Source organism: Genypterus blacodes, unplaced genomic scaffold (assembly GCF_046128005.1).
Source record: "Genypterus blacodes isolate CSIRO-AG114 ecotype Tasmania unplaced genomic scaffold, CSIRO-AGI_Gbla_v1 ptg000058l_1, whole genome shotgun sequence".
Lineage (NCBI taxonomy): Eukaryota > Metazoa > Chordata > Actinopteri > Ophidiiformes > Ophidiidae > Genypterus > Genypterus blacodes.
Window position 1 is genome coordinate 5,761,195 of NW_027466870.1, and position 13,947 is coordinate 5,775,141.

The 13,947-nt window shown below is 43.6% G+C and overlaps 2 protein-coding genes, 1 long non-coding RNA gene and 7 other non-coding genes across 11 annotated transcripts; all 10 read left to right on the forward strand.

The window, feature by feature from the left end:
* Window positions 1–652: 652 nt before the first annotated feature.
* Window positions 653–3,771, forward strand: LOC143003088 (uncharacterized). Of its 2 annotated transcripts, XR_012963832.1 has the most exons (12): window positions 653–709; window positions 1,118–1,167; window positions 1,343–1,376; window positions 1,579–1,624; window positions 1,813–1,910; window positions 2,096–2,158; window positions 2,350–2,382; window positions 2,571–2,643; window positions 2,818–2,864; window positions 3,130–3,178; window positions 3,352–3,382; window positions 3,648–3,771. It is a non-coding gene; the product is annotated as an uncharacterized LOC143003088 (long non-coding RNA). The 2 variants fall into 2 exon arrangements; XR_012963831.1 differs by having other exon boundaries at window positions 3,130–3,382.
* On the forward strand, window positions 965–1,044 carry LOC143003141 (small nucleolar RNA SNORD74). Its single transcript, XR_012963842.1, has one exon. It is a non-coding gene; the product is annotated as a small nucleolar RNA SNORD74 (small nucleolar RNA).
* On the forward strand, window positions 1,207–1,275 carry LOC143003139 (small nucleolar RNA SNORD75). The gene has a single exon (XR_012963840.1). It is a non-coding gene; the product is annotated as a small nucleolar RNA SNORD75 (small nucleolar RNA).
* On the forward strand, window positions 1,667–1,746 carry LOC143003135 (small nucleolar RNA SNORD79). Its single transcript, XR_012963837.1, has one exon. It is a non-coding gene; the product is annotated as a small nucleolar RNA SNORD79 (small nucleolar RNA).
* LOC143003143 (small nucleolar RNA snR60/Z15/Z230/Z193/J17) lies at window positions 1,947–2,027 on the forward strand. Its single transcript, XR_012963844.1, has one exon. It is a non-coding gene; the product is annotated as a small nucleolar RNA snR60/Z15/Z230/Z193/J17 (small nucleolar RNA).
* LOC143003142 (small nucleolar RNA snR60/Z15/Z230/Z193/J17) lies at window positions 2,200–2,280 on the forward strand. Its single transcript, XR_012963843.1, has one exon. It is a non-coding gene; the product is annotated as a small nucleolar RNA snR60/Z15/Z230/Z193/J17 (small nucleolar RNA).
* LOC143003136 (small nucleolar RNA snR60/Z15/Z230/Z193/J17) lies at window positions 2,420–2,500 on the forward strand. The gene has a single exon (XR_012963838.1). It is a non-coding gene; the product is annotated as a small nucleolar RNA snR60/Z15/Z230/Z193/J17 (small nucleolar RNA).
* Window positions 3,504–3,573, forward strand: LOC143003140 (small nucleolar RNA SNORD47). The gene has a single exon (XR_012963841.1). It is a non-coding gene; the product is annotated as a small nucleolar RNA SNORD47 (small nucleolar RNA).
* Window positions 3,772–4,208: 437 nt separating the features above from the next.
* tor3a (torsin family 3, member A) lies at window positions 4,209–9,062 on the forward strand. Its single transcript, XM_076153612.1, has 6 exons — window positions 4,209–4,454; window positions 4,879–5,001; window positions 5,667–5,932; window positions 6,838–7,013; window positions 7,296–7,420; window positions 7,595–9,062. Exons 1-6 carry the CDS (start codon window positions 4,289–4,291, stop codon window positions 7,840–7,842), a joined length of 1,104 nt encoding a protein of 367 aa, XP_076009727.1. The 5' UTR covers window positions 4,209–4,288; the 3' UTR covers window positions 7,843–9,062.
* Window positions 9,063–9,285: 223 nt separating this feature from the next.
* Window positions 9,286–13,366, forward strand: LOC143002978 (calreticulin-like). The gene is made up of 9 exons (XM_076153420.1): window positions 9,286–9,533; window positions 9,981–10,082; window positions 10,418–10,621; window positions 10,703–10,797; window positions 10,900–11,109; window positions 11,238–11,351; window positions 11,613–11,756; window positions 12,061–12,153; window positions 12,261–13,366. Exons 1-9 carry the CDS (start codon window positions 9,440–9,442, stop codon window positions 12,477–12,479), a joined length of 1,275 nt encoding a protein of 424 aa, XP_076009535.1. The 5' UTR covers window positions 9,286–9,439; the 3' UTR covers window positions 12,480–13,366.
* Window positions 13,367–13,947: the final 581 nt, after the last annotated feature.

The following is a 13,947-nucleotide window of genomic DNA, read 5'->3' on the forward strand; positions in this document are numbered from 1 at the left end:
TAGCTTCATTTTTGAGCTGTTCAATTGCAATGAATCCTTTTTATTTGAAGCATGTTCTTCATTGGTGGTTGTGCTAATAGTAGTATGGCTGCTACCTCACACATATCTCCTCAGCCAGGGAGTTAATGTTTTGTTCATGTATCTGTGTTTACTTGTTTATTTGTGCATTTATCAGCAGTATTACTCGAAGTTATGAAAGGATTTTCAACTTGATGGGCAGGATGGCCATGATCCAGAGACAAACCCATTAAATATCCCGATCTGTAGTCACAGCCTGGATTTTATTTTTCTGTTTATGTTATCTTATCATTGGGGTTGAACATCGATAATAACCTGTAAAGTGTCATCAGTGAGAAACACTTATAAGAATCTGAGCAAAAGAGTCTATGCAAAGGTAGTGATTGGTCAATCGCTATCACGTGACACCGAAAAATCATACTTGTTTAATTTGTTAGTCGTTTTCACTTCCGGGAGTTGAAAGAAGTTGAAACATCTGTAGCGTAATTATTAGGGATGGGGTTTTGTAGCTTGAATTTATAATTATTTGCAATGTATAGTGCGAATTTTCAGCGTCATGTGCTGGTCGAAAATGTCCCTGAAGCCCCGCCCTCTACTGCATATGTGTTTCCGTTCCCATCAACCTTTGCGCCACCACGTATAAATAGCCGTCGCGCCCGCCGTACTGTCTCACTCTCCGGCTCCCTCACAGGTACTGACTACTCTCTCATCACCTGCGCATGGCCTTACGGTTATTTGGTAGTAGACAATTGTTATTACCTCAGTTGTCTTGTTTACATCTGTACTCTGCTCTAGCCGTGCTGTTATTTGTTGAACTGTATCAGTTTTATCTTGGGAGCTGCTCAGAGTTTAAGCTAGCTCCCTGGTGTTAGCAGGCCTTGCCTCGTGCCCGAGCTCGTGCGCTCACGTGCTAACTCTCTATTAGCTCAATTAAAGCCTCCATCAGCCCATGCAAATGATGAGTTAAATGTTGGTAGGGACATCTGAGTAAAGTTGAGGAAACGCCAACAGACCTGACTGCATGGAGCTCAACATTAACTGACTGCGCAACCACATGGAGACCATAAAACTAGGTACTAACCCCATCTTTTCTCTTCAGGTTTACTTCATGATGGGTCCTGGTTTTGGAGCTGACCAACATAAGCACTGGTAAGAATATTTGCGGATGCCGTTTTCACTCAATATGCACGTCGGTGATGATTCATGTATAAGAGTAGTGGACAGAAGTGATTTCTGAGAAACTAATACCCTGAGACTAATATAATACACACACTGTTCATGCGCAGTTAAGATCACAATACTGAGGAAATATTTTTATTTACAGGTCAGAAATGGCAGAAGTGACCAGTCGACCTGAGGTAAGACCCCAAGTCTGATTTCCTTCAAATGGCCGGTGGCAACGTCAGTTCTGTGCTGCTATGATGACTCCATTTGCTACTCTTGATCAAAATATGATGAGTCAGTCAACCACCAATTGACTTTGCTGAGGCACTTTCAGCTCACAGACCTCTCCTGGTAACAGATGATAGATTGACTTACTGTGCCTCTCTTCCCTTACAGTCGGGACCTTTGTGCCATGCTGTACTCGCCACATGAGCCTGAACAGGTGAGATGCCCACATTATTTATCCAAGTACATTATTTATAAACACTGACAATGATGATTTGTTTAAAACAATGGGAATCTCTCTGATAAAGGGTGAAAGACAACTGTTTCACTGATGCAGTGCAGAATGCAAAGGTTCTGCCTAGCTGTGCTTTTTTTTTAGTCTAATGGCTGATCTTAACTTTTTAGGTCGCTGCAATCTTGGATAACTGACAGGCGACGTCACCTGTACCCCATGGGGTGACGGCCACCATTAAGAAACTGATGGTGCTAAAATCTGAGTGAAGGTGAGATCAAAAACTAAATTAAAGTGTTTCCTGCACTTGATACAATGATGAGTGCATAGTTCAGCAGATGAACCCTGAAGAATATCTATTGTCTTTCGCTCCTATCTGATGTATCACTCTATAAACCAACTAGCTGTGTGGTGTGAAACAAGCAAGTAACATTTTCTTTCCCCTTTCACCCCCAGATATCCCCATTTGGGTACCAATAAAGATCTATGTACTCTACAAGATGCTGACACCCTGGAAAGGTACGTCTGCATCTTATGGTTGATCTGACTAAAACCTCCCGCTGATACAATGATGAGTGCATAGTTCAACAGATGAACCATGAAGAATATCTATTGTCTTTCGCTCCTATCTGATGTATTGCTCTATACTGATCCAGCCATGACTGGTATGAAACAATTGAGTAATGAATTCTCTCCCTTTTAATCGCCAGGTGTAGTCGACAAGATGCCAACACCCTAGAACGGTATGTCTCACTCAAGGTTAATTTGCATAACATCAAACTGACACAATGATGAGTGCATAGTTCAGCAGATGAACCCTGAAGAATATCTATTGTCTTTCGCTCCTATCTGATGTATCACCTTTAAAGACTGTCTGCACTGTTGGGTGTCTGAAATATTGTAGTAAATGTTCTTCCTCTCCTCATGGCAGGTTCATGTTCCCTGATTTGGCACCATGTGAGACCTGAATGTTTCATTCATGGCGTGTGGTCGCAGCCTTGCTGGTAAGTGAGGTCACAGTGCTTTATGGCCTGTATGTGTTCAGATATGATGAATTTGAATCAGGTCTCTGATCCAGTTGAGGAAACTTAATTTCTTTTCTGATCTGATGACTGCACACCAACAGTCTGAACTCTTGACATTAGCTGTAACTAATTTTAATTCTGTTGCCTTTGCAGGACTGGAGCTGTGGGGTTCACTGCACACAAGCTGACACAGAAATATGGTGAGTTTAGATGATGTCAAACTGGGCCCCAGATGAGTGATAATACATGGCAGCCTGTCCTGGTGGCCGTCGTGCCTCAGATGCTGCCCCATCTGGCTCTGGGCCCTGAGCTGCACTAGACAGTGAGCTGACCTGTGTGATGACAAAGTAACAGCTGACTGTAAACATGGAGTCTGTTATATTAGCTCTAACTGACTGGGTCGGTTCATACTTTATCTTCTTGCTGGGTTTGAATGTCTGATCTTACTCTGTTCTGTCTCTGCAGGTGTCACTCGGTCTGGAGGCCATGGTTGATGGCAGACAGTTAGACTCCGGTGAGAACATAAACCTGTACTAGGCACTCTGCTGTCATGGGTTCTGTGATGTTTCTACAAATGTCTGACCTGAATGTTCTTGTGGACACACTACATACTGAGTAACCTCATGGATGAGTTTATGTTCCTGCTGCTGCCAAACTTGTGATAAGGTTTTATTTTCTGTATTTCAGGCAAGGAGGTGGACCTCCAAGACAAACCATGGTAAGAATATTCACCACCTTAAATCCAATATAGTGTTGCATAAGAACTCACAAGGCTCAGTCGGGAGTTTGCTTGGCTGTCACTGGCTGCACTCCTGCACATGAAACCTGTTAAAGCTACTCACCTGTGATGAAAAGATTCTGCCAAATGAAACCTGATTATACCCCTACCGTTCCATATTTTCTGAGGTCATGTAGCTGCTTATCTGTGTGATTCCTAAGACATGGTCATGTACAGCAAGTCTAAATGATGTTCTGTCTCTCAGGTGGTGCTGCTTGGGCCAAGTTGAAGATCTGCAGGAAAGATGGAGGCTTCATGATGAGGCCATGTCCACCTCATCACTTGTGCAAATGACTTTATGCCAAATAAAATAAAGGCTTTTCACTCAATGCTGTCTCATGATTCATATTTACCTGATCACAATATCAATTTCTAAGGTTACATTTCAATTAGCTTGATTGTCTAGATTACATTATCAGCAATTCAAGCAGTCAACATTGGCATGAAGACCTGATAAGCTGGCACATGGTGCATATGATCTGCCTTTTGACGTTCATAAAGGCTGCTAGATGGGCTCAGCAAAGGCCAACCACAGGGACCGTAGTTTCTACTGTCGCATCATATTTAAGGAACACGACGCCTAAATTGACCTATCAACTAATCATTGTTTCGACACGAATTTTACGAACGGATCCTCTTAAACACTATTATCGCGTTGTTTCAGACTGCACCTTTAATGGTTAGAGAGGAATGCAACGCCAAACGATGACGGTTGTGGGTGCGCATGCGCAGACGCCGCGGCTCAGCCCACTGAATGGACGGCATGTTTGTATAAATGGAGGCGAGCCGTCTGCGCGCGGCGTCAATTCATCCCCGCCAGCCTCCCTCCCGGTGTCCGCCGCTCTCATGTTGGTTCCGTGGGTCGTGCCCATCCTCTGGGCTCTGTCTGCCGAGGCTGACCTCTTCCAATTCGACAGCATCTCCAACGCTTCTTCCTACTATTTTAATTACATTTATTGCAATATCTGGGAGGGGGAGTGTCAGCCGAACCAGGAAGATGCTACACAGCAGGGTAAGAGGAAACACCTCCATCACCGGCGGGGTTTACACCGATTATTACATATCTGCGATGGAATTCTTCGTCAAATAAATCCATGATTGGCTATTGAAGTCTCCTGGCATTTGCGTGTGTGGGTTTCGTTATGTGTGAAAACCGTCAGCCCCCGCGTTATTTATGAGTTATACAATCTAACAGCCGTGTATCTTTGTGTTGGGCTACATTATGATGATCAAAGCTGTTTGAATACGAATGTTAATGAGTAAGGTTTGATTATAAATCTGTTCACTACAGAATCAGGAGCTTCATTAAGGCTTTGACAGTTTCTCAGGGCTGTAGGATTGTAGAAGCACAGCTTATAACCTGGAACATGAGTGTAAATACCAGCTATATACATACAAACTGACTTATTCTGACATTGTCTGGTTGATGTGAGCAGTTCCGAGCTGGGACGTTTGGTCAGATTTCTCCCATGACTACGTCAGCCTGCTGCATCAGTGGTACTGTAGCCTGGGCCAGTGCTGTGACTCTGGAGACTGCAGGATAACCAACAACATCACAGGTATCACCTTCTGATTAGACATATGTGTGTTATGGATCCAGTGTGAGGAGTGTGCAGGGTTTTAAAACATGCACAACTATGTAATTCAGTTTAATATATAGGGCTCTCCTTTTTTTTGCATATGTATACTTGTACATCTTTATTCATAGGCTCATAGTCTTATTTCCAAAGCACTAGAATTAAGCACACAGGCTTCAGTGATCTGGCTGAAGCAAACATTATGGAAGCATGCTGTAGTAGTGTGTTCATGCCAGTTCAGTTCAGAATTGGCAGTGAGTTGCAGCCACCTGTTCCATATTTAAGTGTATTGTACAGGATTTGGCCGATGTATGGGTTTAACCAAACTATCTTAAATACCAGATGACAGCCAGATGTGAGGTTTGCTGCCAGTATGATCAGACTTTATCACCGTCTGCAATTTGCAGATTTGCATGTTTAATATTTTTTATTGAACTGGTTTCAAGACTTAAAGGTTGAAGGGTTGAATACTTGTAAAAGCCCTCATGCTGCATGCTGCTACTGTAGATACATTATGTGGCAGGCAGGATTCTGTAAATGACACCAGATCTGAAACATAAGTATTCCAGCAGAGCACAGTGTCATTTCAGGATTTAACCTCTGGCTCTGTCATTTTGAAACATACTTTTCTATGCTGCTTTATCCAGGTCTGGCCAGGGACCTTCAGACGAAGCTGCACGGACAGCACCTGGCTCAGTCTGTGGTTCTGAAGGCCATCCAGGGTTTTATCAACAACCCAGAGTCCAACAAGCCACTCACACTGTCCTTCCACGGCTGGTCCGGCACGGGGAAGAATTATGTCGCCCGGATTGTGGCTGATAACCTGTATCGGGACGGGGTGAAGAGCGAGTGTGTCCGGCTGTTCATCGCCCCATTCCACTTTCCACATGCCAGACTTGTGGACACATACAAGGTATGACCGTGTCTCATGGTGCTAAGTCGTCAATTCTGTGCCAGGAACACGCAGGCTCCAATTGGATTGTGCAGATACAGTATTTAATCAGTGTTTGGTAACTCTGTGTTTGAATGATCATGGTGCAGTTTTGTTTCGATGAGTACCATAGATGTTATATTGATCCTACAAGTAAGGACGTGCATCAGAAAGGTCTCCAAATATGGGTTCATGCGTGTTGGAACCAGGCTCTTGTCCAACCAGGCCAAAGGTGCAGATGCACGTGAATCCATCTGAACAAATTTTGACACAACCATTGCTTTAGATTTCAAAATGATGTTGACTTGATGGTATTACACAAACCTGTCTAGATTTAACAGTGTATGGAAGATTGCAGACACTTTGATCAAACAAGATACTGATCTGCAAATATGGACTTAAGAACTTGAACTCTCACCAGTCATCTAGATCGCATTGGATTAAACTTTTTTTAACTAAAGGCTCTTTGCAACAGCAGAGGTTAAGATATGGATATAAAAAGCATAATGTGTTGTAGTTATAGTAACACATAATCACAGGAGATGTTCACCATCATGCATTCACCTCATCACAGATGGAGCATTCTGCAAATGGAAACTAATTTTTCTCTCATCACAAACAAAAGAAAAATACTCGCATGCACTTCATTATTTATTGGACCACTTGTACTTTTCTGCCATTTCCTGCTTCTATATATTTACTATACAAATCCAAGATAGATCCACAGACAGAAATACATCAGGGGGTCATAGAGTCAAACCTGTTTAAAGAAATAATGAAAAAATGAAAGAATTCTTAAGAGAATAGTCATTTTTCTTTTATCTATAGTTAAGATGAATTGCTGTGTCTGCTTTTAAAGTGACTTACCGTTTGTTGTGTGTGTCCAGGGCCAGCTGAGGGAGGCCATCAGAGACATGGTGCTGCGCTGCCCTCAGACTCTGTTCATCTTCGACGAGGCAGAAAAACTCCATCCAGGCCTCATTGACGCCATTAAGCCCTACATGGATCACTATGACAACGTAGACGGGGTCAGCTACCGCAGAGCCGTCTTCCTCTTCCTCAGGTTGGATCACATCCAGACCCAATCCATCTTAGACCAGGGTCAAGCAATCTCTCACATTCTGCATTGCACCAATGGCTCACACACTGTTGCAATCACAAGAACTAAGCAGTAATATACATATACATATATGTACAGTATGGACTTTAACACAACAGTTTTGTGTAGCTCTATAATATTATGACATCATTTATCCATGAATAAAAATGACACAGGGGCAATTTTTATTTCCAAAACCTAATATCAAGCCTTCCTTTTTCTTCTTCTTTACTCATTTCTCTACAGTAATATCGGTGGGACAACGATCAACGATGTAGCCCTGGACTTCTGGCACTCTGGACAGAACCGAGAGGACATCGGAATGGAAGACCTGGAACACCGGCTAAGAGCTGAAACTATGGAGTCTCAAGGTAAATGACACAATATGATGTCATCCAATCTGACATCACATCCAACATGTTTGTGTTTCAATCCACAAAGTCACCGATATGCTTTAAATATTCCAAATATAGGGAAATGTAGATCCTTCACATGCTGGAAAATTGTTGATGAGCATGAATGTTTCTGTTTTGTCGTTATTCCAGGCGGGTTTGCTCAGAGCGAGCTGATGTCGGGTCACCTGATCGACTTCTTCGTGCCCTTCCTGCCCTTGGAGTATCGTCACGTCAGACTCTGCGCTCGGGACGCCTACGCAGCACGAGGTCTGGACACAGACGAGGCTACGCTGGACGAGGTGGCCAAGGCCATGCTGTACGTCCCCAAAGAGGAGAGACTCTTCTCAGCCCAGGGATGCAAATCCATACCCCAGCGGATCAACTTCTTTCTCCCGTAAAAACACCCCAGAGACCAGGAGGAGGTGTGAGGTCGCTTTACCAGCTCATCTGCACACAGAGCCACACAGAGGAGGAGGCGTCCGCTCTACTACTGTACGTACTCTCCCCCTACAGGTGCCACACAAGTCTGTCCAGGTCCCCTCGGAGACGGCCAGACAGCAGGACAGCTCTAGTATTGGAGGGAAAAGCATCACGCCCCCCCACTCCCCCTCTGCAGACATCAGTAGGGTCACAGTGGAGCCCGTACACCCCAGATGGCCACCATGTGCAGTGTGGCTGCTGCTCCTCGCCTGCTTGGTCTGAACCCACACACTGCCAAGACAGAGAAATTGACCAAGACTGGAACGGCGGTTGTGCTTTTGAAATCACAGAGGGATGCTGGTAGACATTTTCTATCCTGTCACACTGTATTTATGTTTGTTCACATTCCTCAGAGTTTGAGTTGCACTGTTTTAAAGTTTAAATCAGGTCTAAATGAACTTGTTAGTGTTTGCATGTGAGAGTTTGTGTTTGTGTCGGCACGGATTATCTGACTGCCATATTTGACTGTGTCCATTTATTATCGGTGAGGTTGTGTAAGTGTGTACTGGGTTGTTCCCTAAGGTGTGAACCATATTAATTGTTGTTTTGTGAGAGAAGAGTGTGAAGTAAATGTGGAAAGAAATGTGTTTAAGGTGAACATACGCTGCTAGATTAAATTAAAGGAACACTTTTCCTCACATTATGCTAATTTATGTCTCTAAGATGCCAAATGACCATATCAATAGCATTCATTCTGATTTACCCTGACTAATATATGACCAACTTTCTTGCACTTTTGAATTTAGACACAATATTAAGAGTCATATCTTAGAATCTGTGGCAGCTCTGTGTTCCTTTAATTATTTTAGGTTGTATGTGTTTACTATTAGGTCCGTATTGATCTGCTGTACAGATTTTGTGAAGTCAAACAGTGAGAAAGATACAAAAAGATGTGATGACTAATGATGTTGAGGTAAATAAACATTAAGCCAACCATGCTTAGTATTTTATGCAATAATTTCAATGTAGTAATTTGTCAAATGCAGAGAAAAACATCCAGTCTCAGTTATATATTTAATGTTTGTATGGCGTCTTCCATATTTTCCCGATGAAGACGCATCCTATTCTAATGTATTGCTTTTTTCCCCCAGTGGTAAAGATCTAATGTTCCGCTTCAAAGGCAATAATAAAGACTTCTGCGGTCTTCCATCCTTGTGTCGCTGTGATTGTTCCGATTCAGCCCCGGCCGCATCACTCTTCACGGGGCGTGTACCAAGCCAACGCGTGGTCTGCTCCCATTGGCCGCAGCCGTCGCTCGCTCAGGCAATTCTCTTCTCTGATTGGTCGAGAGCAGCAGCGCTTCCGGTCTGGGGTCCTTCCGCGGCGTCCAATCAGATTCAGACATCTGTTCCGAGCGGAGAGGAGAGCAGCGGCAGCGTCTCAGCGTTTCTCACTGTCAGCGCGCTGCATGAGAGGCTACACCGGCCTCTGTACGGGACTCGATCGGCACTCGCGTTTATCGATACTTTTATTCCATAGCTTTGTAATTTAACAGGGTACTTTCAGCTCGTCACTATGACAACCCTGTCGCTGCTTTTGATAGCCGTGACGGCCGCGTCCGTCCTGGCCGAGTCGACTGTGTATTTCCGAGAGCAATTTGAAGATGGAGGTGAGGCCCTTAGATACATTCAGTGTTCTGACCGTGTGTTTGTGCTTGAATTGTGTGTGTTTATGTTTAAGAAATGACACCAATAGTCTTTTGCATGCTTGAAAACTGGAATAGACGAACCTGTATTGTTCATGTTAGGCTGCAGTTGAGGCTAAATTTGTTTTTTGACGTGAAATCTTCCTCTTCTTCTCCCTCTGATACATGTATCCATCCATCCATCCACCTCTTGACCCCCCTTCCCTCTTTCATCCACTCCATTTTCCCCTGAGCATCATTTACTCAAGATTGCCTCCCCCTCCCCCCACTGCAAATCCCTCCCCTGATCATTCTCCTTTACCTCCCAACACCTGATGCCCTGTGTTTCCATCACTCGTCTGTTAGACAGCAGAGGCCCGTTTGATTCTCCTAACCCTAATCATGCTCCTAAACGCTAACTTGTCTGTTTAGACGCCTGGATGAGTCGCTGGATGGAGTCCAAGCATAAAACAGACTACGGCCAGTTTGTCCTGACTGCAGGGAAGTTCTATGGAGACGCAGAGAAAGATAAAGGTGAGAGAAATGCCATGAATCATCACCTGCTTGGTACAGTCCCATGGTGCGTTTAGGAGCTCTTACACAAGTAGCTACTGTTGTTTGAGCTCTGTCCTGATAGAGAATTGAGTGTGATGTGTCTGTATATGTGTTTGTGCTCTTAGGTCATGATCTAACGTGTATCTAAAATAGCATCCCATTATATAACAGAGATGAAATGTTGTCATTCTTATTGGATTGTACTTTAAGATCAATATCTGTAAAAACACCCTCTGAGCCCATAATCCTGTACATCCATCAATCCATCCATCAATCAACACTGACAGTACTGACCGACGCCTTTTCCTCCTCAGGTCTGCAGACCAGCCAGGACGCCCGCTTCTACGCCATGTCGACCCGTTTTGATGACTTCAACAACCATGGTCAGCCTCTGGTCATCCAGTTCAGTGTGAAACACGAGCAGAACATCGACTGCGGCGGAGGCTACATCAAGTTGTTTCCCTCTGACCTCAACCAGGACGACATGCATGGAGACTCCAACTACAACATCATGTTTGGTCAGTCCGGCTCGTCTTTCTGACTTGACTTTGTCTCCAAGTTAAGAGTTCACTCGCTGACTTATCTGTGGGCTTTTTCAGGTCCTGATATCTGCGGCCCAGGCACAAAGAAGGTTCATGTGATCTTCAACTATAAGGGCAAGAACCATCTGATCAACAAAGACATCCGATGCAAGGTGAAGCAAGACAGCTGACATTCTTACATTCATTCTTTTTGTGCATTGATTGCTGCTGTTCATTCAACAGTTTCTCAACATGTTTTCGTCTATGCCACATAGGATGATGAGTACACTCACCTGTACACACTGATTGTCAACCCCGACAACACCTACGAGGTTAAGATCGACAACAAGAAGGTGGAGTCAGGCACTCTGGAGGACGACTGGGCCCTGCTGCCACCAAAGAAAGTCAAGGACCCCGAAGCCAAAAAGCCTGAGGAGTGGGACGACAGGGAGAAGGTCCCCGACCCTGACGACAAGAAACCAGAGGTCAGCCTGATTCAGCCACTCGAGTCTTCTGATACATTTGCATATCCTTGCTTATCTGTCTTGTTTCACCCTCTTTCATGTTTCCTTGATCTTAACGTGTCGTGTTTCTGCTTGTGCCTCCTCGGCAGGACTGGGACAAACCTGAGAACATCCCTGATCCCGATGCCAAGAAGCCCGATGACTGGGATGATGAGATGGACGGAGAGTGGGAGCCACCGATGGTCACCAACCCAGAATACAAGGTCAGCACATTCATTCATCACAAGCTTCATTACTCCATAGTACATTTTCATATAAGTGAAGCCTGAGTTGTTTTTAATTGCACTTAAATGATTTGAATGTACATAGGAACATATTTTGCTCACTTAACATACTTTTTCCCTTAACAAATCTCCAGTTCAGGTCAAATACCTCAGATAAACGGCTTAATATTGATTGTTTTTGCTTTTATGATTCTGCTCAAATTAACGCCACCTTGCTCTCCTTGCCTGTTCATTTCACAGGGAGAATGGAAGCCCAGTGAGATCAATAACCCTGCCTACAAGGGGAAGTGGGTCCACCCTGAGATTGACAACCCAGAGTACACAGCCGATGCCGAGATCTACAAATATGACAGCTTTGGTGTGATCGGCCTGGACTTGTGGCAGGTAAGCTGCTGCAGCCCACAAGCTGATTTGTTTAACAAATAGAGTATTATAGAACATAATCGCCCATAGCAGCTACTAGCTATTACACACAAACACACACCTGAGTGTATTGTGACAGGTGTGTGTGTGTGTAATTGTAACTGCATTTTTAAACATTCTAAACTGAATTTAGGCAACTGGATATGCCATGGAGACGGATGATGAAACATTACATATTCAATACTGGTCACATTTGGCTTTAACTCACTGGATTTGTCTCTAGGAATTACAAATATTGATCGGTGTCCATTTCTTTTTGATTTAGGTGAAATCTGGAACCATCTTTGACAACTTCCTGCTCACCAATGATCCAACCATGGCAGAGGAAATTGGCGTGGACACATGGGGTAAAACCAAGGTCAGTCCAAAGCCTCAGTCTGGATCACTTTTCAAACTTACATCTTAGGGTTTATGGTTCTATGCACTGAATGGAAGCACTCACTTATTGATCGTTTCACCCTCCAGGATGCAGAGAAGAAGATGAAGGAAAGCCTGGATGAGGAGGAGAGAAAGGCACGCGAGGAGGACGACAAGAAGAGGAGAGAGGAAACAAAGGAGGAGGAGGAAGAGGAGGAGAAGGACGAAGAGGAGGAAGAGGATGACGAGGAGGAGGAGCAGGAAGAGGAGGAGGAGGAAGAAGAGGAGGACGAAGGCACAGACTCTAAACTCAAGGATGAGTTATAAAAGACCCACACAGGAACTCCGTAGGGAAACGTAAAGCTGCCTGTCTGTGTGGGTGAGCCGTTGGAAAAAAGGCTGGAGACTGAAAGACCCTGGTGACTGACACCCAGGGGTGGGGGGGTGGGGGGGAAGGGTTTTGTTTTGTTTACAGAGGGAATAGGTAAAAAAAGGGCAATTCTTTGTTCTGTTTCATGTTTCCATATGCTACTATTATTATTATTGTTGTTGTTGTTGTTGAAGTGAATGAAGAAGGATTCTGTCACTGTCTGTCTCGACTGGAAACAATTCAACTGTACAGGTGAAACCCAACTGCAAATATAAGTTGTAATTTGTCTTCTGCACAAAGCTGCGTTATTATTATTATGAAGTATATTTGTCGTAATACCAGGAATATGTTCCATTCACTTCATTGTCTCTGTTTAGGTTGTTTTTATTAATCTATAATAACACTTTATTTTGAGGTCACTTCTCTCCATCTCATCTCATTTGTGATGACATCATAGGATTTGATTAGAGCTGGACATCTCTATCAGATTCAAAAAAGTATGTGTGTGTCTGTGTGTGTGTGTGTGTGTGTGTGTGTGTGTGAGTGAAGACAACACTAGAACAGGAACCCAAACTGATGGCAATATGGGCTTCTGGAGAGATAAAATCCATTGCATTGTTTTGTACTGTATCCTTTCTTTTCAAAGCAGGTACTGTAGTTGTGTGTTTCTACATAATATAAAAGAAGTCAAACTCATATTTAAGAGCACTGGAGTAGCATTGGTATACATTCATTTTTCTTTTGCTCATAGTGTGTGTGCGCATCTGGGTTTCACTCATTTCTGATGCCATTATCTCTGCACTGCTGTACCCTACACACTGTCCTAAAGTGAGTGAAAACCAGTCCTTTTGTAAAAGACATTTTGTACTAATGCTAGTAACTGAAGTAGGGGGGAGGGGGGGTTATGTTGCTGTGTAAAAGAAGAGAGCTGTTCTGTCTAATAAATACAATCAGGAGGAAATGAGCTGAAGTGCTTTCTCTGAGACGTCCTTTGTGATTGGCCTTCATCACCATACAGGCTCGATCCGTCCTGCACTCAGATTGCAAGTTAATTCATGATGGATAAGAAGTCAGAAGTCCAATCCTTTTATTTGAGTCCTTAATCATTAAGGACTTAATGAGTTGCAATGAGCTTCATGTCAAATGTACTACAGGCGTGATAAGTACAATCTTATAAACACAATTCGTCTTTATTACTATCCAGAGAATCTTTATAATTCAATGAAAACACACATATAAACAATGAAATCTCTTAATTTAAAATGGGATGTGAGCTATTTTATCTCAGTCTCAGTTTAAAGATGAACCATTCTAGACTGTTGTCGTGTTTAACTTGATTGGCTGTTTGCTTGAGCAAGGAACCGGATGCTGCTTTGCTGTATTTCAATCCTCTAAGTTTGTATTGATGTTTTGTTGAGGCTCTGA

What these genes read in the sequence shown, in the direction of transcription:
- tor3a (XM_076153612.1), top strand. Translation starts at nt 4,289, where the DNA reads ATGTTGGTTCCGTGGGTCGTGCCCATCCTCTGGGCTCTGTCTGCCGAG. An exon ending in GACTTGTGGACACATACAAG is followed by an intron (nt 5,933 to 6,837) that starts GTATGACCGTGT and finishes GTGTGTGTCCAG; the next exon opens with GGCCAGCTGAGGGAGGCCAT. An exon ending in TGAAACTATGGAGTCTCAAG is followed by an intron (nt 7,421 to 7,594) that starts GTAAATGACACA and finishes TCGTTATTCCAG; the next exon opens with GCGGGTTTGCTCAGAGCGAG.
- LOC143002978 (XM_076153420.1), top strand. Translation starts at nt 9,440, where the DNA reads ATGACAACCCTGTCGCTGCTTTTGATAGCCGTGACGGCCGCGTCCGTC. An exon ending in AGACGCAGAGAAAGATAAAG is followed by an intron (nt 10,083 to 10,417) that starts GTGAGAGAAATG and finishes TTTCCTCCTCAG; the next exon opens with GTCTGCAGACCAGCCAGGAC. An exon ending in ACACATGGGGTAAAACCAAG is followed by an intron (nt 12,154 to 12,260) that starts GTCAGTCCAAAG and finishes TTCACCCTCCAG; the next exon opens with GATGCAGAGAAGAAGATGAA.